This window comes from Anabrus simplex, chromosome 1, assembly GCF_040414725.1.
Source record: "Anabrus simplex isolate iqAnaSimp1 chromosome 1, ASM4041472v1, whole genome shotgun sequence".
Classification (NCBI taxonomy): domain Eukaryota; kingdom Metazoa; phylum Arthropoda; class Insecta; order Orthoptera; family Tettigoniidae; genus Anabrus; species Anabrus simplex.
In genome coordinates this window covers 1,376,084,209-1,376,109,902 of record NC_090265.1, presented here as the reverse complement: position 1 = coordinate 1,376,109,902, position 25,694 = coordinate 1,376,084,209, and the positions used below count along the sequence as shown (strand labels likewise).

General features: G+C 42.0%; 1 protein-coding gene across 2 annotated transcripts in view; it reads right to left on the bottom strand.

Moving 5' to 3' along the window:
- LOC136878889 (vascular endothelial growth factor A) overlaps positions 1 to 24,187 on the bottom strand; it is a 240,282-nt gene extending 216,095 nt beyond the window's left edge. The window contains exon 1 of one of the 2 annotated variants that reach the window (XM_068228991.1): positions 24,121 to 24,187. In XM_068228991.1, coding sequence (XP_068085092.1) covers positions 24,121 to 24,174 — 54 coding nt within the window. In that variant the 5' untranslated portion in view covers positions 24,175 to 24,187. Of the gene's footprint in view, positions 1 to 15,723; positions 15,910 to 24,120 lie in introns of those variants that run through there. The other variant, XM_067152474.2, reaches the window with a different exon arrangement.
- Positions 24,188 to 25,694: the final 1,507 nt, after the last annotated feature.

Sequence of the window (25,694 nt, the reverse complement as noted above, 5' to 3'; positions counted from 1 at the left end):
AGTATCTGCCGGTTTCCGAGTCAGACTCGCTACCACGGCAAGCGTTTGTGTTAGGTATATGGTGTTGAAGTATGGTATTGAAGGGTCAGGGAAAAACCACATAGGCAGAAAGAAGAAAGAGCCTAAATGTAAAACCTGACATCTTGTGATAGTACATGCAAGGATGTGGGCTGGATAAAGTCCAGAGGTTGTGTTAGTTAGGAATAGGTGTCATGCAATCATAACCATTTCCTTGCAATTTTTGTTATTATGGGGATCAGTCCTTCTTGTCACTGCCGGGTCGGCTCGGGTCTGCTAGCGTCTGGGCTTTGGGCCACAGGTTCGTCCCATTGTCCAGCAGCCAGCAGTCCCTGGTGCCAAGTCTCCTTTTGGAGAGGGGGGAATTAGAGCTAAGCCTTGCATGCAAGGGGCTATCTTCTTCCTCCTGTCGATGTCCCTCTATGCGGTGTTGTTTGAACACACTTGTCACTGCAGATCTAAAACTAAGGTTATTAATAACATATGTATATACAAGTTCTCATTGGAGTGCCGGCTGTTTGCCTGCTCTTGTGTCCAGCGTTCAACCTAGATAGGAGTGAGATAACTTATTAGACAGATAGATATTAGTGCTCTTTATAGGGCGCGGGCTGGTGTTCCGCTCCCATGTCTCTGTAGGGGGCGGGGGTGGATTGATACGTCCTTGGCCGTCTGGCTGCGTTGCCGTCGTCTTCTTAGGTTGTACTTTTTGTCAATCTTCCTCGCCTGGTCCCTGGGTCTAGGACAGCTGAAACATATTTACATATTTACATAGGTGTCTGCAGTGTGTGGGTTAATGTGGTATATAGGTGTCAGCTTGGCGGGAGGGGGTTGGCTATCGGCCCCTCGCCCACCCAACCCTGTGGCTGAACAGAATGTGCTTCGGTGTAGGATACTTTTTGTACAGATCGACGTCGTAGCGTCCGATCCCGCTTATTAACGGGTTGATCTTATTACTCCATGACTTTCTGTACATGTTTAGTGTCTGTTTACGTATTTGGTGCCTTATTGAACTGACTTTCGCAATACTGCGTAGTTGGCGTATTGGCGTGTCGAAAGGGAGTCTGGTCGCTGCTCGTAGGCATTTATTTTGTATTAATTCCAGCTTATCCAGGTTCGTCATTGCAGTGAACCCCCACGCTGGGGCTGCGTACATGATTATTGGTCGGATTAGGGCCTTATACATGTTTATGGCTACTTCCGTGTTAATACTGGACTTTTTGTTCAGTATAGGATATAGCTGGCTAAGTCGTATGTGTGCTTTTCTTTGGATATCATTGATGTGGTGTAGCATGGTGAGCTTTCTGTCTAGGACTACTCCTAGGTATTTGACTTTGTCATGCCACACTATATCTTCGTTGAAAAGCTTTAGCGCTTTTATGTTGACTGGTCTGCGTGTGAGTCTGTTCTTCTTAGTGAACAGCACTGCTTGGCACTTGTCAACATTGACCTTGATCATGGCCAACTTTACATAAGGCCGCGGCGTTCGACCTTGCAACCCCGCACTTCTCTAGCCTTGGATGGCCACTGCCAGCTCTTGGCACGCGTTTGCTTCGCTACGAAAGGAATTGAAATAAGGAAATAAAGTATTTGTTATTATCAGCATTAAAGTGAAAGGATAGTGAAGAGTGAGTACATGAAGTAACAAAACCAATTTCCTCTCAGTTTTTATTGGACATATTTACAGAAACATAATAGCGAGTTTTCTGTGATTAGTATGAGAAGTTACCCGTTCAGTCCTCAACTTCCTGTAATTATTTAACAAAATGTTACTCATTGTTAAGACAATACTTGTAACTATTGTCATAACATTACATCCACAGGCACAAGTTTTCTCGGCAATTTCTGACAATTCAATATCTGATAAAATGCCAAGTAGACCAAGATGCTGAATTACTTGGCGTTGATCGTTACATTTACATTTTAAAAACTGTTCCTCAAACTTATCAGAAATTAGTGCCTGCGTAATTCCAACAACATGTTTACACACTGATATAATAAAATCTGCAGAAACTGAAAGTCCACCCCTATTTATTTGATTGAAGTAGCTGTCATTTATTTGCTCTTTATTTCTTAGCAAAGCCAAACATTCTTCACATTTTATTTTTGAGCATTGCTTGAACGAAATGTAACCACAGGCATAAATAAAACCTGACTCATCAAAATGTATGTTTTCGGTATACTTGTCTTCTAAAATACTGTAAAAGGTATCGTCAACAGTAATTGACGAAAGGCTGCTTGTACTTTTTCTTGAATTTGTATCGGAAGAGGACATTATCATTTCTTTCGAAAAAGTAACTGCCCCGTACCTAGCTGAATGAATGCCAAGTACGCTTTTTAAGCTTATTTTCAATTCGGCCTCCGTTACCTGAGTAACTGATATATTATAGTTTCCCCCTGTTAATTGGCGGTATTGACCAAACCTGGATTCTAATTGGTCACTCTGAAATTTGCCAGTTAGCACATAAGAGGGGTTCACAGTATGTAGAGCATAAATAATAATCTCACGTAATACGTAGGTTGTTACGTAAGTTTCATTGGTTAAACAATTCTTTTTTGAGGAGTCATTTTCGTCATTCTTTTTCCATGTGGACAACCGCTGGAGGAATACCTTTAGAAAAGCCAACCTTTTATCTTCGGAATTTTTGAAAGGCATTTGAAGACTATTACGCTTAATATTAACAATGGACCACCACATTAGGATTATTCTAACAAAAAATGCAGTACCTTTATAATAATACTTGTTTAGGGCAGAAACTGTAGATTCGTGAAACACGTTTGTAACCAAAGAAACCCTTTGACGTTCAAGTGAATTTGGATAAACACTTTTAAATGTTAACTTTGGTGCAGACTTAATCAGTAAATCGGACTCCTTTTTATAGATCTCTCTTATGTCACTGAATGATGCTTGAGTTATCTCTTTAAAATCAGGGTTACAATCAACTGAACTTGAAACATTTGAAAATGAGTCTAAACCTTCCCATACAGGTATAATAAATGACTTGTTAATGCCACTTACATTCAGCCAGTTATTTCGTATATTTTTCAATACATGGACACTGTCATATAAAATAAAGGTTTTTAGGGGGTTTCCGTCAATTTGGAACCAGTAATTACTATCAGAATGTTTAGTTAGTTCTTTGAACATAGCACGATTTACAGCATTATTATCGGCTATGATGGACAAAATATTTAATCCACAATCCTGTATTTCCCTGATAACACGTTTTGCAATATCCGCTAGTTAACTGTTAACTGTTTCACTGGAACTAATTTAACAACCTCTTTCAAATTTCCAAAAGCAGAACTAACGAGGAAGGCCAGAACTGTCTTAGCTAAATCGACAGATCTATTTGCAGCAACACCAAATAAATGCCCATTTTTGAAATCTAAAACTTGTTTAACATATATTTCATCAATCTGTAAATTCACAACCCTTTCTAAACTTGATAAATCTTTGACAATGTAACTTAAAAAGTTACTGTTTTCTTCATCAGCTTTCGGAGATATGGCGAAGGAAGTAGACAATTTTTGTAAAACTCTGGGATGAGGTAGGGATAAAATATGGTTAAACCTAATTGCGTTATAACACTTTGTAGACTGCATATAAATGAGGAATGCATTTAGAGTTGTAGTGACGTTGTATCTAGGTTTCTTTAAAAATACAAGTGTAAACTGATCTTGCAGAAACGTTAATTTTTTTTTTTTAGCAGAATCTCTGAAGTTTCATCTTCCTGGTTTTCAAGTTCAGATTTTAGGTTGTCTATTAAACTATTAATCTGCACAACTAGTGAATTGACAGAACTTTCAGGTAAGAAAAAGTCGTGGCAAAATTCTATTGCTTGGAACAACTGGCTCCACTTACTTAATAATGAATTTCGAAATATTACAGAGCCAGAATGAAGAACATTTGTGTTAGGAATTACGCCACCGTTGATGTGAATTCCGACCGTAAAATCCTTGTTTACCCTAATACTTGACCTTATTTTAGGTATGTTTGACACATCTAATTTATACAAAATACAGTAGTTTCCACCAGTACTTACAGACCACTCAATTTTATGCTCCGCCAATTTCTTTTGTATATTAGAAACAAAGGACTCAAAAGTCTTTAGACCGGGCGAGTTGGCCGTGCGTGTAGAGGCGCGCGGCTGTGAGCTTGCATCCGGGAGATAGTAGGTTCGAATCCCACTATCGGCAGCCCTGAAAATGGTTTTCCGTGGTTTCCCATTTTCACACCAGGCAAATGCTGGAGCTGTACCTTAATTAAGGCCACGGCCGCTTCCTTCCAATTCCTAGGCCTTTCCTATCCCATCGTCGCCATAAGACCTATCTGTGTCGGTGCGACGTAAAGCCCCTAGCAAAAAAAAAAAGTCTTTAGCCGGGCTGAGTGGCTCAGACGGTTAAGGCGCTGGCCTTCTAACCCCAACTTGGCAGGTTCGATCCTGGCTCAGTCCGGTGGTATTTGAAGGTGCTCAAATACGGCAGCCCCGTGTCGGTAGATTTACTGGCACGTAAAAGAACTCCTGCGGGACTAAATTCCGGCACCTCGGCGTCTCCGAAGACCTTAAAAAGTAGTTAGTGGGACGTAAAGCAAATAACATTATTATTAAAAGTCTTTATTTTGTTCGCTTCCTCAGCTAGGGTCTTCTTACATTCCTCTGCAGATTTTGTCCGTTTTTCTTCTTCTTCCCTTCTTTCACCTGGGGATTTCCTTATCTTGGAGGAGCACTTACTGAAGTACGATGGTAAGTTTTGAAATACCTTTGGAACCGCACGAGATAACAATACAGGCTTCTTCCGTGTGAATTCCCGATTGTTCCCATCACCATCCTTGTATTTTTCAACATAGCTTACGTCTTCAGGAAGAAAGTGTTTAATACACACGAAGGAATATTTGGTAGGTACCCAATTGGCTCGAGGAATGGCACGTTCCCACACGGCTTTCAATTGTGGATTTTTAGGAAACCCAAACACTGTCACAAATCCTTCAGTTTTTATCGATGAACGATAATTAGACTTACAATTCGGCACAACACAAGTCTTTGGCATTGTAACCAACAACTATACACAGATAAGCAACGGTATCATTTAATTTAGTTACTGTATTTTGAAGAGAACACGAGCGCGTGACACATCTCCCATGTAACTCAGTGGGCTACACAGAGCAGACTAGCCATTCGCTGCGGGGTTGCCAATTTTCGCTCGCCGCGGCCTTCTGTAAAGTCGGCCATGCCTTGATGCGCCATTTCGTTAGCCATGGCTCGAGAGTTCTTAGTGCTACTTGTAGCCTCTTTCGAGCGCACGCTAGCTGTGGATGTTGAACTGTGATAGCGGTGTCATCAGCGTAGAGGTGTGTGGTAGTGAGTTCTGTAGTAGGCATGTCGTTTGTATACAGAACGAAGAGGATTGGGCCGATAAGGGACCCTTGGGCTACGCCCGCTCTAATCCTGCGTGTACTTGACAGCGTGTTATGTACGTCTACTTTGAACTCTCGGCCCTCCAGATAAGATTTAATAAGTCTTATATGGCCTGGGTGGAATTCGTGGTCTATTAGTTTCGCTAGTAGGCCTTCGTGCCAGACTTTGTCAAATGCTTTCTGGATATCAAGGAAAACCGTTCCTGTGTCTCTTCGTTTGTTGAGACCTATGGTGGCTTGTTCTATGAATCGAGTGAGCAGTTGTGGGGCAGAATGTCCGTTCCTAAAGCCAAACTGCTCGTTGCGAATTATACCTTTTTCCTTGATATGCCCTATTAACCTTTTCAGTAGTATTTTCTCGAATACTTTACTGAGGGCGTCCAGAAGGCTGATGGGCCTGTAGTTGTTGGGGTCTGACTTGTCTTTGCCTGGTTTTCCAAATACGAGGATCCTAGCCCTCTTCCATTGTTCAGGGTAATATTGAAGTCTGAACATTGCATTGAAGATGCTGGTAAGTAGTGTTAGGGCTTTGTGAGTTAATTTCTTAATTATTATATTCTGGATCTCGTCTGGGCCAGGCGCCTTCTTGGAGTTAAGATGACCTATAATCCACTTAATTTCGTGTATATTTGTCCTCTTAACCTCCGGCTTAGGTGCGTTTTCAAGGAATTCTGCTACCTTTGCCTCAGTTTGCCTGATGAAGGCTGGGTCAGATGGTATTTCGTTTGGAGTGAAAGCCGCCTCTATGGAGTCCGCTATGATTTCGGCTTTATCACGGTTCTCGTATACTGGGCCGTTAGGTCCCTTGATGCTGTGTGTTTCTCGCGTGAAGTGTCTCGCTAAGTTCCACACTGGCCTGGTGTTGGTGTCGAAAAGTCTGAGGTGGTTGTTCCACTTTTGCGACCTGTATTCCAGTAGTTGAGTTTGTATTTCCGTGTTAAGTTCGTTTTTCATCTCGCGGTCTTCGTCTCTGTGATGTCGAGCCCAGTTGCGCCTGTGGTTGTTGCGCCTGCGTATTAACTTTTTTATGTGAGCTGGAATCTCGAAAAGAGGGGATTCTTTGTGTTTGCTTAGCGGTATGCTCGCAGTTGTGGCTGTTTGAATTGCTTCTACGAGGGTTTTGACTACTTCGTCAATTTGGGCTGTGCTGTCTATTAGCATGCCTTCGCTTCCCTGTAGGAGTGTGTCTAGCTTGCGTTCGAATTTGCCCCAGTTGGCTGCTTTATAGCTGAGCCGGCGTCTGGGGTTTTTCTCATATTCCTCTGGATTCGCATCTAGTGTAAATATCACTGGTTGGTGCCTCGACCCCAGGTCGTTCACTACCTTGATGCTATGCCTTTGAGGAATATGTCGCAATAGGGCTATGTCAAGTATGTCGGATACGTGATCGTTCGGTGCTAGGAACGTGGGCTCACTGGGGGCTGTTACCACATAGTCCTGGGATAGCATGTGGTCATACAGCCTTGTGCCTGCTGGGTTTGGTTTCAGGCATCCCCAGGTGGCGTGTTTCGAGTTTAAGTCCCCTCCTAGCGCTGTGTTTCGATTTAGCCCTAGTACTGTTTCTATGTCCTGAGTGTTAAGGCTTGTCGGTCTGGAGTATGCTGCTATGACATTTATAAGTGTTCCCTGCACTGGTAGGGCTATTCCGCATGCCTCCAGCGTGACCAGCTCTGGTATGTCTACCTCCATGTGCTTGATGTCCTTCCTTACCAGGACTGCCACTCCTCCAACTTTGTTAGCCTTATCGCTTCTGTGCATTTTGTAGCCTCTTATAGTGAACTTCCTCCCCGGAGGGAGGAAGGTCTCTGTTAGGAGAGCTACATGTATTGTGTTCGCGGCTAGGAAGGCTTCGAGTTCATATTTCCTAGACCTGACGCCCTGGCAGTTCCATATTAGAACTCGAGGCTCCTGCGTGTTATTGTTATTATTATTATTATTATTATTATTATTATTATTATTATTATTATTATTATTATTATTATTATCTTCGTTGGGTTGTTCAGCCATCCGAGGTTAGGAGTTCGGAGATTGCATTAGCCAGGTCCCTTAGCCAGGGGTAGGGGAGCATGTTGGCCATCATAACCCCAGTGGTTATGGCTACCGACAGGTTCAGGTTCGGAAAGAAAGTTTTCAGGATTTCTTCTATCCTTTCCCTGAACGCCTTTACTGCCATGTTCCCCGCTGGCTGTTGTGCCTGTAACGGTGTAGTTGGTGAGACTGGTGTGGTGAGAGGTGGGGGCGAGGGGGGTGGTGGTGCGGATGCCGGCTGACTATCGGCAGGTTCTCTGCGGGGGTGGAGCTGGCCTGGGGTGGGCCTTCTAGCAGCTCGGGAAGTGCTGGCGTGGACTTAACCTGCCTTTGTTTGTTTACTGAAAAATATACGGTGGGGGTTCCTTTTATAATCCCAGGAGGGACGCTACCTACACTATTAAGCTTGATTGCGTAATCTGCCAATTTTGCGTCCAATAGACCGATTTTTATGAGACTTGTCCCAGAATTCCGGACAGGCTTGCAGTTATTTTAGATGTTAATCTTTTAATTTTACCACACTCACAACAGGGGAAATAAATTATTTCTGCCCGTGCGTTTCGCGCGTTTTCTTCATCCATTGACCTTGGCACGTGTAGCTAGTTCACTGATCTTACGCTGACATGTACTTAGGCTTAACTGCATTTATGTTTTTCCTTGGGGGTTCTGTCTTCACGTAGGGTTTACGAATAATTTAACTTATTTATTTCTTTCTTTACCGTATTGCCAAAATCCCTCGTTATATAGAATTCCATGAATTTAAAGAATTATCGGGCACTCGAGGTTCGCCGAGGGGTCACGGTATTTTACGAGCTTGCCGTGAGTGAGATCCTTCCCACGCGACATCGGGGCTCTTAGGAGCGCAACATGGCTGCCCTCAAAAATAAAAGTAGCTTGTTGATACCAAATAAATATTGAGAAAAAAAATATTTTTCTCACCGTAGAATTATGGGTTCAGTATATCCTGCCCATAGGCTATTACAAGGGGCTCGCAAATTGGGATCGTGGGGTAACAATCGCTGATCACATAGCTGAACCTGGTATTGCTTTCACTGTCTGTGCCAGGATACTAGCTTTCGCCTATTATATTCGATCTCTCATGATCACTTCATGATCTCTCCCGACTCCGACGGTATTAAGTTGACGAGACCAAGAAAGTATTTTACTTTTACTCCTTTTGTAGCCCTTCCCTTTATTTTTTCGGATACCCTCATTTTTCAAGACTCTTCCTAAGAACACCTCAACAATTTATCCCATGGATTCAAAACTTGTGAGCAGTTGTGTGATAATAAGACTCAGCGAGCGTTGAATTACTTTTGATTTTTTTTTTTTTGCTAGAGGCTTTACGTCGCACCGACACAGATAGGTCTTATGGCGACGATGGGATAGGAAAGGCCTAGGAGTTGGAAGGAAGCGGCCGTGGTCTTAATTAAGGTACAGCCCCAGCATTTGGCTGGTGTGAAAATGGGAAACCACGGAGAACAATCTTCAGGGCTGCCGATAGTGGGATTCGAACCTACTATCTCCCGGATGCAAGCTCACAGCCGCGCGCCTCGACGCGCACGGCCAACTCGCCCGGTACTTTTGATTATTGTACCAGACTACTTACTTTCACCTTTCCCATCCAGCCTAACGAAGTCAACTTTGGTTCTCTTCTGATTCCGATATTAATAGGCTTGCGAGGCCGAAGATGTCCTTCATTCTCCCACGTTTCACAGCATTTCCCTTGCTTCAGCCGTTAACATCATTCTTCGAGGGGTCAGAACTCATCTCCATTCCCTTGTGATTTTACGTTAAGACGAACTGATCTTGTTTTGTTCTTTAAGACCGCAGTTGTCAGCACCACCACGCTCGTCATTCTTTAATAGAGTGAAAATTTTCGGTAGTGTTTTACTTTTTTATTTTATTTTCAAATACTGTGTGCCAACAAAGGTGTGTAAGTCTATAGAAATCAGTATACACTCGTAAGTATATTAAAGAACCATGTACAATTTATAGCTATGGTACAGTAAACTAACTAAGACCAAAATGAGGGTCCAAAACTTGGTAGTATAGTGGAAAGATTCCTAAGCATTTTGAATTAGTTCCCCACGCCCCCTCTTCGACGTTAGCCAGACTAACTTTTCCTTGAAGAATGGAATGCTGGTATTATACATTACCTTCTTTACATTGTTCACGTCAGAAAGTTAGTCACCACCCAGTTCGAAGCGAATTGTTGGATTGATAATAAAGCCCTGCCCAGTTTTGGCATTCAAGGCTAGAATGTAAACACTTCGTATTGATCCATCCTTAGCAATGCAGAAGCATTCCTCTCAACTTTCCAACCTTCTCTTAGAGCTGAAGCAATCTTCGATCGTACAACATGATGGCGGGCATTTCACATGAGCATTCCACGGTCACATTGTTCAAGACATGTTCAAGGATTTCTCTCTCCGGGCACCTACGTCTGCACCGGATACCGCCTTGAGACCTTCTGAGGATAGCTCAACTGCGGTAACATTCACATTCATTTTCAAACACGTAATTCACTTTGATGTAGATAATCCACTCATACAAAGGGCACTAGGAAAGTTTTGCAATACGCAAAAACGGTCGGCTGGACACCCCTGTTGTGGTGAGGGATGAAAAGAGGAGTGAAAATCGGTCTAGAAGACAGCAAGGCGCGACCTTCACACCAGTTGTTACCAAGCAGTGGGAATGAAAGCAAGTTAAGATGTCAGGATAGGGAAAGACAGGTGGAACAGGGTCATGGGAGACAAGCTGATATAAGTTCCAACATAGTTGGAGATGTGTGGGATCTGGTAAATGCAGCACGGGTGAAGTTTAAGAAAGCAGAGATTGTTGTTAGTGGAATACTGTGTAGGAGGGATACTGACTGGAGGGTGATTGGGAATTTAAATGAGACTATAGAGTGGGTATGTGGGAAACTGGGAGTGAAATTTCTAGATCCTAATGGGTGGGTAGGAGATAGGGATCTGCGCTCGGATGGCCTTCATTTAAACCGCAGTGGTACGTATAAGTTAGGAAATTTGTTTGGAAGGGTAATAGGGAGGTACATTCAGGGAAACGGGATGGCCTAGGGAGCGGTGATAAGGGAACAGGGAACTGGAAATCAAGTAGGGATGACATAAAATTGTTAGTGTTGAACTGTAGAAGTATTGTAAAGAAAGGAATAGAATTAATTTAATAGATATATATTTACCAGATATTGTAATAGGAGTTGAATCATGGCTGAGAAATGATATAATGGATGCAGAAATTTTCTCACGGCACTGGAGTGTGTATCGTAGAGATAGGATAGGAAAGGTGGGAGGGGGAGTTTTCATTCTGGTGAAAGAAGAATTTGTAAGCTACGAAAAAGTTAAAGATGAGACACATGAAATTCTAGGTGTAAGGCTCATTTCTAAAGATAATAGGCAACTTGATATATTTGGAGTGTACAGATCGGGAAAGGGTAGCACTGATGCGGATTCGGAATTATTTGATAGGATAGTCAGCTATGTGGGAAACGACGTGGAAAGAAATGTGATTGTAGCCGAAGATCTGAATTTGCCAGATGTCAATCGGGAAGGAAATGCGAACGACAGGAAGCATGACCAACAAATGGCAAATAAGTTAATATGGGAAGGACAGCTGATTCAGAAAGTGATGGAACCAACCAGAGGGAAAAATATCCTGGATGTGGTGCTGATAAAACCAGATGAGCTCTATAGGGAAACTGAAGTAATAGATGGTATTAGTGATCATGAAGCTGTTTTTGTGGTAGTTAAAAATAAGTATGATAGAAAGGAAGGTCTTAAAAGTAGGACTGTTAGGCAGTACCATATGGCTGATAAAGCAGGTATGAGGCAGTTTCTAAAAAGTAACTATGATCGGTGGAAAACGGTAAATAAAAATGTAAACAGACTCTGGGATGGGTTTAAAGAAATTGTTGAGGAATGCGAAAACAGGTTTGTACCTTTAAGGGTGATAAGGAATGGTAAAGACCCACCTTATTATAATAGAGAAATAAAGAGACTAAGAAGGAGGTGCAGACTGGAAAGAAATAGAGTTAGAAATGGCTGTGGAAGTAAGGAGAAATTGAAGGAACTTACTAGAAAATTGAATCTAGCAAAGAAGGCAGCTAAGGATAACATGATGGCAAGCATAATTGGCAGTCATACAAATTTTAGAGAAAAATGGAAGGGTATGTATAGGTATTTTAAGGCAGAAACAGGTTCCAAGAAGGACATTCCAGGAATAATTAATGAACAAGGGGAGTGTGTATGTGAGGATCTTCAAAAGGCAGAAGTATTCAGTCAGCAGTATGTAAAGATTGTTGGTTACAAGGATAATGTCCAGGTAGAGGAGGAGACTAAGGCCAAAGAAGTAATAAAATTTACATATGATAACAATGACATTTACAATAAGATACAAAAGTTGAAAACTAGAAAAGCGGCTGGAATTGATCAGATTTCTGGGGATATACTAAAGACAATGGGTTGGGAAATAGTACCATATCTGAAGTACTTATTTGATTATTGTTTGGTCGGAGGAGCTATACCAGATGAATGGAGAGTTGCTATAGTAGCCCCTGTGTATAAAGGAAAGGGTGATAGACATAAAGCTGAAAATTACAGGCCAGTGAGTTTGACATGCATTGTGTGTAAGCTTTGGGAAGGCATTCTTTCTGATTATATTAGACATGTTTGTAAAATTAATAACTGGTTCGATAGAAGGCAATTCGGTTTTAGGAAAGGTTATTCCACTGAAGCTCAACTTGTAGGATTCCAGCAAGATATAGCAGATATCTTGGATTCTGGAGGTCAAATGGACTGTATCGCGATTGACCTGTCTAAAGCATTTGATAGGGTAGATCATGGGCGACTACTGGCAAAAATGAGTGCAATTGGACTAGACAAAAGAGTGACTGAATGGGTTGCTATATTTCTAGAAAATAGATCTCAGAGAGTTAGAGTAGGTGAAGCTTTGTCTGACCCTGTAATAGTTGAGAGGGGAGTTCCTCAGGGCAGTGTTATCGGACCTTTATGTTTTCTTATATATATAAATTATATGAGTAAAGGAGTGGAATCGGAGGTAATTCTTTTTGCGGATGATGTTATTCTCTATAGAGTGATAAATAAGTTACAAGATTGTGAGCAACTGCAATGTGACCTCGAAAATGTTGTGAGATGGACAGCAGGCAATGGTATGTTGATAAACGGGGTTAAAAGTCAGGTTGTGAGTTTCACAAATAGGAAAAGTCCTCTCAGTTTTAATTACTGCGTTGATGGGGTGAAAGTTCCTTTTGGGGATCATTGTAAGCATCTAGGTGTTAATATAAGGAAAGATCTTCATTGGGGTAATCACATAAATGGGATTGTAAATAAAGGGTGCCGATCTCTGCACATGGTTATGAGGGTGTTTAGGGGTTGTAGTAAGGATGTAAAGGAGAGGGCATATAAGTCTCTGGTAAGACCCCAACTAGAGTATGGTTCCAGTGTATGGGACCCTCACCAGGATTACCTGATTCAAGAACTGGAAAAAATCCAAAGAAAAGCAGCTCGATTTGTTCTGGGTGATTTCCGACAAAAGAGTAGCGTTACAAAAATATTGCAATGTTTGAGTTGGGAAGAATTGAGAGAAAGAAGAAGAGCTGCTCGACTAAGTGGTATGTTCCGAGCTGCCAGCGGAGAGATGGCGTGGTATGACATTAGTAGACGAATAGATCTGAATGGCGTCTATAAAAGTAGGAAAGATCACAATATGAAGATAAAGTTGGAATTCAAGAGGACAAACTGGGGCAAATATTCATTTATAGGAAGGGGAGTTAGGGATTGGAATAACTTACCAAGGGAGATGTTCTATAAATTTCCAATTTCTTTGAAATCATTTCGGAAAAGGCTAGGAAAGCAACAGATAGGAAATCTGCCACCTGGGCGACTGCCCTAAATGCAGATCAGTATTGATTGATTGATCATGATTTTGCACTACCGCGAAATACGCACATCCAAAATTAGTGAAAATCTACCATCCTTAATGGAAATATTTTAAACTTTTCTTCTCATGTGCATCATTTCGATAGGATGATTAATAAGGGAGATATCATGAACGGTCGGTTTTGCGGGTTAAGTCCAGCGCACATAGCCCAGAAGGTGTACGTGGAGCAGATTCCTTATCTATCTATATAAATAAAATCGTAACGACTGTGTGTCTGTACATTGACTATTTAGGCGTATTTTTTTTCGTACAGCTATCCGTTTAAGGGATAATAATGACCATCTGCATATTTTTTAGCTTTAGTTTTCCGAAAGTACTAATTTTAACCCCCTCCCCCAATCAAAATTGCGGCACAATCTGCCAGACGAGCGAGAAAATTGAAATTTGTCAAAATTATACTTTTTAGTCTGTAACCGACGGAAAACTACCAAGATATTTAAATTTTTCACCTTTTATCCCTGAAGAATAGGCGAAATATGGAGGCAATTTTAAAGACGGTGCAGACCTTCGTTTCGAGGCATTTCGTGGCTAATCGGTAATTCCTATCACAAAACGGATGGCAAAATCTTGGTTCAAATTGGAGTGATCTACAGCTTTGGTCCTACGACTTTTTGTCGTATCTTTATCCCTTATATGTTAGATTTGTCTCTATTTCTCAATTGTAACTAAATTTTTCACTTTTTACACGCAGAATTCATACGTTGAATCACTTATAGGAAAGAATCATCAAATTCTACACGATCATTGGCCCACATGGTAGCCAAATGCTATGTTTGCAGCTGTCACGTAATTATCCGAAAAGTAATGCAGTGTGAGACAGTCTTACCCAAATTTTACACTATTCAACATTTATAAATCAATCTAACCCATGCATAGATGAGATGCGAGAAAACATCATAGGAACAGCCATTTAGACCGCTAAATACGGCGTCTTATGGTACAGTCTGTTTGTCGATATGACGTACCGTTTAGCAGCAGTTGATCTGTAAATGAAAGTCTGCAACATACTTTTATATGTCGATCTATATGTATTCAATGATGTAGATTTGTAGTGATCAAGAAAGGGTGTGTCTGCTACTGTAATCAGTACTCCCCACATCGACTTTGACTGACAATAGGAATGGAGTCCTTCTCCAACTCCTGTGTAAGTGGCATTAGTAAGGAGGGCCCACCATTGTAATGAGTAATTCCCTTCTCGATTTCACTTGCAAACGGCAAGGGAGCATGGAATTTTGTCAAAACTTCCTTACCCGAGTGTGTTTGGCTGTAGGCAAGGGTGCCTGCCATTATGAACAAATGTACCCATCTAAAACGTGACTGGCATTAGGCATAGTGGCCTGCTATTTTAATGGAAACTCACCAACTCGGTGTGACTGGCAGTAAACTGGCTGGCATTAGGAAAAGGGGCCTGTCATTATAATGATAACAATACGACTCAATTTTGACTGGCAGTAGGAAGTTGTCTGTCATTATAATAAAACTCCTCAACTGTAATCTGTTCGGAAGTAGGAAAGGGGGCCTGAGAGTGTAACGAAAACTTCCCAAATCGATTGTGACCCCGCATCAGGCAATGGGGCCTGCCATTATAATATAAACTTCCCAACTCGATTGTGAGTGGCAGTAGGCAAGTGAGCCTGCCGTTATCATCACAACTCCGCAATTCACACTTTACATTGGAAAGAACATATGGGGACCTCCCCATTCTGTTTCTCAGATAACGCTAACAGACGTGCAATTAAAAAAAATCGTATTCACTGCATATACAGTAATTTACTTTGATATCCATATACAGTGTAGAGCACCGTAGCTAAGCACGGGTACATTTGCTAGTTTTAGTTATATAGAGAGATTGATCATCACTTCCAGCCCTTGTCGTAAATTTGACGTCCTTACGTCCTCTTTATGCCCTTGTCAATCAAAGGATGTCGAAAAGCCGAACTTATTTTAATAATAATAATAATAATAATAATAATAATAATAATAATAATAATAATAATAATAATAATAATAATAATGTTATTTGCTTTACATCCCACTAACTACTTTTTAAGGTCTTCGGAGACGCCGAGGTGCCGGAATTTAGTCGCGCAGGAGTTCTTTAACGTGCCAGTAAATCTACCTACACGGGGCTGTCGTATTTGAACACCTTCAAATACCACCGGATTGAGCCAGGATCGAACCTGCCAAGTTGTGGTTAGAAGACCAGCGCCTTAACCGTCTGAGCCACTCAGTCCGGCGAACTTATTTGAACACTTAGATTTGGTTTAATTCAAACATCTTACCTGATCTGTCTGATCATGTTGAGGAGGTTTGTTCTGAGCTGTAACTTCTTCTTGAGTGATGTTACTTGCCTTGGTTAACCAAAGTGATTGAGCGGCGTATATTGCTCCGAAATAAAACATCACACTAATAGTCATCATTTTCACCAGTTAAGCATGGATGGTGTGTATCAACAACTACATGATTCTCGTCAGTTCATCAGTTCACCGACAAACGGTAACTGGAGAAAAAGAAGGCCAGAGGCCGGAAGACTTGTGGTGACAGCGATAACTTACACCAGGAAGTGAGTGATGGAATTATTCTAGGGTATAGTGGGCCCACGTGTAAAATTGTTTGTAGAATGCATTCTTACTTATCTAGCCTATATTTATCTCATTACTTCAATGCTTTGGTATTGTACTATTTTAATCTGTAATTTTTACTACTACGTAAGAAAGAATTTCCCGCAGACATGAATCATGTTTAGTTTACTCATTGCGAGCCTTATTTAGACAGACTAGCAAAAATCAAGTCCTCTGCGTATAAGCCAATAAAGCCCTTGGAGGAGTAGAAGGTAAAAGCTTCCACAAATCATAACCTTGGAACTAAATGGGATAGCTTTTACTCCCACCAACCCTTGTCCCCGAATTAACCTGCGTAGGCTGTGGTGCAGGCTGAGTGAACCTCAGGGCCATGTACCTCTGCAGATGTGGAAACCTTGTTTCTAAATTTTTCGACTTCCTAGCAGGAAATCGAACCCGCATCCTTCCGGGTGTACCTAGCACTTCGGCCAGGTAGCACCTATTTAGACATATTAGGCAAATGATAATAGTAGGTAGTCTACACAGAAGGATTTGTGCATTACGACTATCTACCTACATACCACCGTGTCGATGCTCCTTTTGCCTATCATACAGCTGCAGTGCAACGTAGCATAAAGAGTAGGCTGGTAGCCTAGTAGTCGAGACCATTAAGGAAACAGACCAGATTTATTCCATTCCGTGAATACAAACGACATTTTTAGGGTGGGAAGGTTCAACAATAAAATGGAGGGGAAGGGGGGGGGAGGGAGGAGATTGCGGTAATTCATACAGATGACTTAGGCACACCCTTAAGCCAAGTTATGTGATTCAGTACATCAATAAAATGGAGGGGAAGGGGGGAGGGAGGGAGGAGATTGCGGTAATTTATACAGATGACTTAGGCACACCCTTAAGCCAAGTTATGTGATTCAGTACATTTTATTTGACTGATTTGCTTGAGTGAAATAAACACATGTCAACTTTTAGTTTTATGCAAACTAACTCAACAAAACAATATGACTCTCAGATAAATAACCCACCTGATGGCCACGATCGTTAAGGCAGTAGTAATCTGTATGGTATGCCACCGTCCTTAGCTGGTTCGAGCGGGGATATGTTCACCACCAATGTTGGTCGGCAGGGTAGGAGAGGTAGAGGTATACAACTTCTTATCACAAGATTGCGTGCCAAAAGCCTGGATTCAATTACAAACCTCTCCGTGTAGTGTTCTTATGGAGTGAGGGCATATGACACTTTTGATAGTGATTCGTTCGTTGGATGAGGACGTTAAACCTTGAGCAGACCCCTTGGTATTTTTCGAAAGGAGTAGGTTATGTGCCGACACCAGGTTTCACCGTCCCATTACCATATTAGACCCACATGCGCAGGTCGCCCATGGAAGTCAAATAGAAAGTTCTGCACCAGGCGAACCGAACATGTCTCGGACACTCCCGGTGCTAAAAGCCATACGCAGAATAAATAAACTCAGATAAAAACTTCAGTCAACATTTATGAATGAAAAATATGCAAGTTATTCTGTGATTATTGTGTGTCTGTACTTGGTTTGAAATTTAGTATGCGTGTCTGACAATGTCGTCCCCCTGTAGGTAGGAGCAGTAGAATAACACCCACGGTATCCCCTGCCACTCCTAAGAGGCGACTAGAAGAAGCCCCAGGGTCTCTTAACTTGTCGCTTGGATTGGCGACCACGGGTCCTTTCGCTGAGTCCTGGCATTGCTCCCACTTACTTGTGCCAGACTCCTCACTTTCATCTATCTTAACCGATCTCCCTTGGTCAACTCTTGTTATTTTCCGAGCCTGGCGCTATTAGAGCATTCGAGGCCTAGCAGTCTTTCATTTTCACACCCTTCGTGGTTCTTGTCTTCTTTGGCCGATACCTTCATTTTTCGAAGTGTCGGACCCCTTCCGTTTCTTCCCCCTGATTAATGTCAATAGGGGATGGTTATCCAGATGTATTCCCTCTTAAAACAGTAATCACCATCACCACCACCTCTGATACTGTCGTCATAGTGAAGCCATCAATAATGTATGTTGCTGTGTGTGTTGAGTAGTAACTTGTCTGGTGCAAACAAACTGATTTGAGATGAGTTCCCGAGGGAGAAAGTTTGTGGAAATTGTGCTAAATAGTAAGCAACGGGTGGAAGATGAAATACCGGTACACGAAAGGGATAATAATTATCCGAATTAGTTAAGTGAATATACACAGCGCGTCCGCCTCTGTGGTGTAGTGGTTAGCGTGATTAGCTGCCACCCCCGGAGGTCCGGGTTCGATTCCCGGCTCTGCCACGAAAATTTGAAAAGTGGTACGAGGGCTGGAACGGGGTCCACTCAGCCTCGGGAGGTCAACTGAGTAGAGGTGGGTTCGATTCCCACCTCAGCCATCCTCGAAGTGGATTTCCGTGGTTTCCCACTTCTCCTCCAGGAGAATGCCGGGATGGTACCTAGCTTAAGGCCACGGCCGCTTCCTTCCCTCTTCCTTGTCTATCCCTTCCAATCTTCCCATCCCTACACAAGGCCCCTGTTCAGCATAGCAGGTGAGGCCGCCTGGGCGAGGTACATGTCATTCTCCCCAGTTGTATCACCCGACCAAGAGTCTGAAGCTCCAGGACACTGCCCTTGAGGCGGTAGAGGTGGGATCCCTCGCTGAGTCCGAGGGAAAAGCCGAACCTGGAGGGTAAACAGATGATGATGATGATGATGAATATACACAGCAAAATTGCAACTGTCATGAATTTTAGCTGTCACAATGAAACATTTAATAGTAAAACATAAATCAGACTCTAAATGAATTGTTCCCTATGTTTCAGATTCTAGACCAGGGCCCTCCATTCCAGAAGGAGTAACATTTCTCTTGGATTCTGACAATGAATTTGATGATCCATCATTTGATGTTGTAGGGTATTCTTATGAATCGTCTGGTTTTGAGGTAGAGAGGAAGAAACGGAAGGATAACCCAGAAGGATGTAAAGAATTAGCAGCTTTTGAAGACCACTGACAAGAAAGTTGCATATGCCAATAAGCTTAGTCCTTTTAAAAAAAAACACGATCTAAGAAGTTACGAAGCAGAAGAAAAAAAAAGCAAAGTCATCTCCGTACAGGCCATGAGGCCCTTGGATGGATGGAAGGTACTTGGTGTGGTAGAGTGGTTAGCTCTACTCCCGGCCGCCTTTGTCCCCAGGAATTAACCTGATACTCTTTTTGGTGTCGGCTGAGTGAATCTCAGGGTCACGTCCACCTCCGGAAGTGGAAATCTCGTTTCTTAAATTTACGACTTCCTGACGGGATTCGAACCCACGTCCTTCCGAGCGAACTGAGCACGCCTTTACCGCCTCAGCCAGGCAGCCCCTCAAGAAGTTACGAAGGCACATGGAAATTTAGGGAAGTCACATACAGCGGAGAATGTAAAGGAGAGATCCCCGAAGCTACTTCGAGACTGCAGAACTAAATGTAAAACCCAAATCTCAGAAGAAAACAGATTTTAAATATTTCAAGAATACATTTTTCTTTCTTTAATTTTATAGTTTGCTTTACGTCGCACCGACACAAATAGTTCCTATGGCGACGATGGGACAGGAAAGGGCTAGAAGTAGGAATGAATGGACCATGGCCTTGATTAAGGTACAGTCCCAGCATTTTCCTGGCGTGAAAATGGGAACCCACGGAGAACGACCTTCAGAGCTGCGGACAGTGGGGTTCAAATCCACATCTCCCGAGTGCAAACGGACAGATACGTGACTCAAACAGTGCAGCCACTCGCTCTGTTTCAAGAATACTGGAAATTAGGCAGTTATGGTGAGTGTTCTTCCGTTGTTGCTTCAATGACGACAATCAGTGAAAAAGGCTATATGTAGGAGACAGGCTAATATTCCAGGAAAAGTGAGCAGTATGGTTACGTATGGGTATCCCTTTGAAGTTGATGGAACTCTAATTCATGTTTGTAGAAAATGTTTCCTTAAGACGTTAGATGAAACAGGCAACTTTTTAGAAAGGATAGATCTCAAAAAGCTTTTACTATAAGTGTTTTCCAGACTTTTGACTGTCGTACAAGAGCACCTCTATCAAATAATATGCCTGAAGAAAAAAATGAATACGTTCGTGACCACCTTAAATAATTTCCACATAACGAGAGTGACTATATATAGAAAAGAAATGATAGTCTGTGTCCACTACCTCATTTCACAATTGATAAAAGTTGGCAGTACGCTGGAGAAGATAAGGGTTTTTTATTTGGCATGAAATAATCGGTCCGCCTCTGTGGTGTAGTGGTTAGCGTGATTAGCTGCCACACCCGGAGGCCTGGGTTCGATTCCCGGCTCTGCCACGAAATTTGAAAAGTGGTGTGAGGGCGGGAACGGGGTCCACTCAGCCTCGGGAGGTCAACTGAGTAGAGGTGGGTTCGATTCCCACCTCAGCCATCCTGGAAGTGGTTTTCCGTTTCTCCTCCAGGCGAATGCCGGGATGGTACCTAACATAAGGCCACGGCCGCTTCCTTCCCTCTTCCTTGCCTATCACTTCCAATCTTCCCATCCCTCCACAAGGCCCCTGTTCAGCATAGCAGGTGAGGCCGCCTGGGCGAGGTACTGGTCATTCTCCCCAGTTGTATCCCCGACCAAGAGTCTGAAGCTCCAGGATACTGCCCTTGAGGCGGTAGAGGTGGGCTCCCCCTCTGTGTCCGAGGGAAAAGCCGACCCTGGAGGGTAAACAGATGATGATGACGATGATGATGATGAAATAATCGCCGGGCGTGGAGGATATCGTATTGCATCATGTCTTTATAAGCACCTAAAATCATTATCTTCACATGTTACGTTATATTTTATTCTGATACATGTGGAGATCAAAATAAAAATTCCTATGTAGCAGCTATGCTCACGTATGTCATGATAGAATTAGAGAACATGGAGACAATCGACCACGTCATATTTATGTTTCCAGGTCACAGTCATGAGGAGGTTGACAGAGACCACTCTGTGATCGAAAAAAGGAAGTGTAACGTAGAAATGTTTTATCCACATGGCTAGTATCAACCGGTACGGTCAAGTAGAAATCGTTTCTCGGTTGTTGAAATGAACCAAGACGATTTCATTTGACTTTTCCTCGCTTCTTGAAGGTCCACTAGTTTTAAGAAGGATACTATTGGGAATATGTTTACATGTAAGTGAATACTGATTCAATGCTTCTACCACGCCAAGAATTTTAGAGAAATTGTATTAAAGAAAACCTAGAAATAGCAGAAGAGTTCAATGTATTATCTCTGAAACGCAGGGAAAATAGCAGGACTAAAATTCTGAATCCCGTAACGGACAAAGCAGGCCCTATCAGTGCAGAGAAGAAACAGATCCGTTGACTCTGCTTCCACACTGATTCCATGTGTGTCTTCCCGTATCTCATCTCATAACACATGAGATGTTGATCCTGACTTGGTGAACAATCTACACACTGTAAACTGTATGTGCATTTCTGGAAGTATAAATGTTTTCTATTATTAGACAAGTGTATAGAGGTCCAATTTAATGCAATATTCTTGAAAATGTAATGTGTAACATTCGATATGCACAATAATTTTAAGTCAGTATTCGGTTCTGTTCCCTACCGCCTGCCCTTAAGTTGCTCCGGTAGTCTTCAGGGTGTGTACGGTTCATGAGGGCGTTACCTGATAAAGTTATCATGAAGGTAAGGGAACGGGAACATCTAAAGCTACAACGACTGAGATGCGAAGAGCAAATCTTGTAAAAGTGGGTTTATTGCACCTCTTCCAAATGCTAAAGAAATGGCAAGAACATACATCAAAATGCAAAGCAGTGCAGGTTGCTCAGGATCGAATCCCTGGTTAAAACACTATCAACTGTTCACTTTCTGAGTGCTCATAAATGAGGAACCACTCCCTTAAACGATCACCAAGGCGATATTAATTATATGAGACCCTTATGTACGCACTTTATGTTACTGAAAAATCCCCAACGACATTGGGGTTAAAACGAATTAAAAACAAAACCCTAATTGAGTTGGAAAAACTTCCTATAGTCATCAAAAGTCATCAGTATGAAATAATAAACAACTCGGCGATACCTAATGGCATAGCTGGTTCGCGAAGGTCGAACACAGTACCCAAACAATACATGAAACCAAGAAATAGTAACAAAACAACTTTGACACATATCTGAAATACAGCAAGCACTATACAACATTTTGCGAAGGCATTACACATACACCTGGAGCATGGATGCGTAGCCAAACCCTCCACATGGGCGGGACACGAACTCGGGACCTCCTGGCCACTCATGTACGGAGCAGTTGTAATTCCCTAACTCTTTATTATGACTTCTATAATTTGATAGGGCATAATTGTCTGAAATGAACTTTGCTTCCTGACCTATAAATAACCAATATAACTGTGTGTTCTTTACAACTGCCGGGCTGAGTGGCTCAGGCGGTTGAGGCGCTGGCCTACTGACCCCAACTTGACAGGTTCGATCCTGGCTCAGTCCATTGGTATTTAAAGGTGCTCAAATACGTCACCCTCGTGTCGGTGGATTTACTGGCACGTAAAAGATCTCCTGCGGGACTAAGTCCCGGCACCTCTGGTCTCCGAAAACTGTAAAAGTAGTTGGTGGGACGTAAAGCCAAAAGCACATTTAAATTATTATTATTATTATTATTATTATTATTATTATTATTATTATTATTATTATTATTATTATTATTATTATTATTATTATTATTATTATTATTATTATTATTTACAACTAAACTTCCCTCAGCTGGACCTCGTAAGCATTGGAAAGTCAGGTCCACGTGCCTATCTTACCCGTAGGATTGAAACGATAGCCTTCTAAAAAATGGATATATTATTGATCCTACGGTTCGGTGTGAATCACACGCTAACCAGCCCATGAAAAGAAAAGCATTTACGAACCAACTATCCCCGCCTACCGACGTGAATACGGACTGGATAACATCGATGTTATAGGCCTCATGATCGGTGCAAGAGGGACAATTCCGAAGTTCTTCGAAGAATTCCGCTCAAGATTCGAACTACCAGAGACGTTGACAAAAAATGTGGCCCTCAAAGCCTTGAAAGGTTCATTATCCATACTAAGAACCATTTATATAGTCATAAATGTATTTAGTATACCTTGTCCTCACGGGCAACCTCCTTATGAGGGAAGTGTTTATTCTCTGAATAAATGCATAAATATATTCCTTAGACCGTAATAAATTGGTGGCCATAAATCTCTCAGCTGACTATTCACCCTGGCTCTCATGGGCGTTTTCTCCCGTGACAAGTGATGTGATGTCATTCCTAATAACTTGGATTTTTGAAGTCTTACACTTTCATCAGTTTTCTCATCATACATGGTAGTTTTACGTATTTCACATGATCCTTATGTTCTCTTTACACTTCCACATAATCCACAACTGTTAATTCGTACACTAAAATACACACATTCTGAATTCCCCAATGTAAAACACATTTGAAATCTACATATATTCTGTCATTAACAAGGTTTAAATTCTGAGGACACCCTATCTGTCTGGGGGAAAATCTACCTGCTTTCACAAAATGAATCCCTAGCTATTGTTTGGTGGTCATGGCTTCGAATCCCATCGATCGCCCTTCACACAAATGGAATATAATGCTAACTACATTAAGGAGGAATGTCATCCTAATCAATCTAACCAAACATTAATACTCGACGCTTTTGTGTAGTATAGAAGTTACTGCTCTGTATATACAAGAAAAACCTTAAAAATATCCCCCAACATTAAACCATAGGGAGATGACTAGTATATCGCTTATTAATTCGATTTCCAGCCACGACACTCCAGCAAACAAGTCAAACCTAGTTAACTCACGTTACGGCCCTTTACGTAAAATACAAATGCCCAAATGAATAAACTAATAAATTAAATAAATATCAAATCAATATCAAACAAACATTAAAAGATCTACTCACTGGTTTTACCCCTCACTTCGTATACAAAAATGACATAAAAGCTGCGTTCAGCTACTTTTACTTTTAAATTTATGGACACTGTTTAAATAGATTAAGAAAGTGCTGTTACATAAGATTCATGAGGTAAAAGGGTAATTACCCTCGTATGTAGCAATTCGGACACCCCAGGGTCCATCAGCCTGTTACTCTTCATTTCCTTGGTCCTGGGCCCAGTGGAAAGTTGGTCCATGGTCACCATTATTGTCTGCATATTGATGTTGTGGCCCTGGATTAGCTGATACATACAGTCAAGTTAATGAAATTTTCGGTACAGTGACACCTTATACAACACGCACTACTTTAACCGATATAATTCTCCTTTTCTCTCCTCACATAAACGCATCGCTCTTTTACCAATTAAAATCATTAAAACGGAGAAATTATAGCAATCGCGACAACGCGTGCCTCAGTGAAGTTCGTCTACCTTTGCTCTTTCAAAGATTATAATATACACAAAGGGGGAAAAAACGGTCCACTCTCCCTCACATAATGTCAGCCTTGGAACTGTGGAAGAAATGCCCTAGGGCAGGGATGGCGAACCTTTTCTAACTAGTGTGCCATTTTAGGTCTGGATTATTATCCTCAACTGTCTACTGTGCCACTTGTTATTTTCGTTTGTAATAGATAGCCTACAATCTCCGCCTCCACTCACTACCGCCACCACCGACTTCCATCCCTAATTCCAAATTATGTTTCATCATATGTTATTAGATATATACAGTCCGGCTCCATGGCTGAATGGTTAGGGTGCTGGCATTTGATCACAGGGATCCCAGGTTCGATTCCCGGCAGGGTCGTGAATTTTAACCAGCATTGGTTAATTTCCGTGGCTGGGTGTATCTGTTGTCTTCATCATCATTTCATCCTCATCACGACGCGCAGGTCGCCTACGGGAGTCAAATCAAAAGACCTGCACCTGGTGAGCCGAACCCGTCCTGGGATCTCCCGGCACTAAAAGCCATACGCCATTTCTTACCAAATACATGTGATTGCATGTTTCATGGTCGTATTTTGCGAATATCGCAAAAATACTTAGTAGCTTTGTAATTTATGTTAAGTTCATAACTTGTCTTCACAACGTTCATTGTAGAAAATAGCTGCTTGCAGGCGTATGGTGACCCAAACAAAGTAAATAGCGCTGTAGCAAGTTTCTTTTTTCTTTTTCTTTTTTTCTTTTTTTTCTTTTTCTACTGTAGTTGCTTTACGTCGCACCGACACAGATAGGTCTTACGGCGACGATGGGACAGGGAAGGACTAGGAGTGGGAAGGAAGCGGCCGTGACCTTAATTAAGGTGCTGCCCCAGCATTTGCCTAGTGTGAAAATGGGAAACCACGGAAAACCATTTTCTGGGCTGCCGACAGTGGGGTTCGAACCTACTATCTCCCGAATACCGGATACTGGCCGCACTTAATTGACTGCAGCTATCGAGCTCGGTAGCAAGTTTCTTCATGACCGAAAACTTTTGTGGGAGGCTGTTCCACTGTTCAAGTATTAAGTTCTCTGGCTTCTGCAGAGGGTATTCTCCATCAACAGCACACTCGATTTTCATTAATGCTTCATCAAGTTGTACGAAATTTTTCACCCATATATGCTTGCTTAAAATTCAGTCAACTCCATGTCTAAACTGTCAATATCAAACCACTCAAAAGAAGAAAAGAAAGACTCATTTGTGC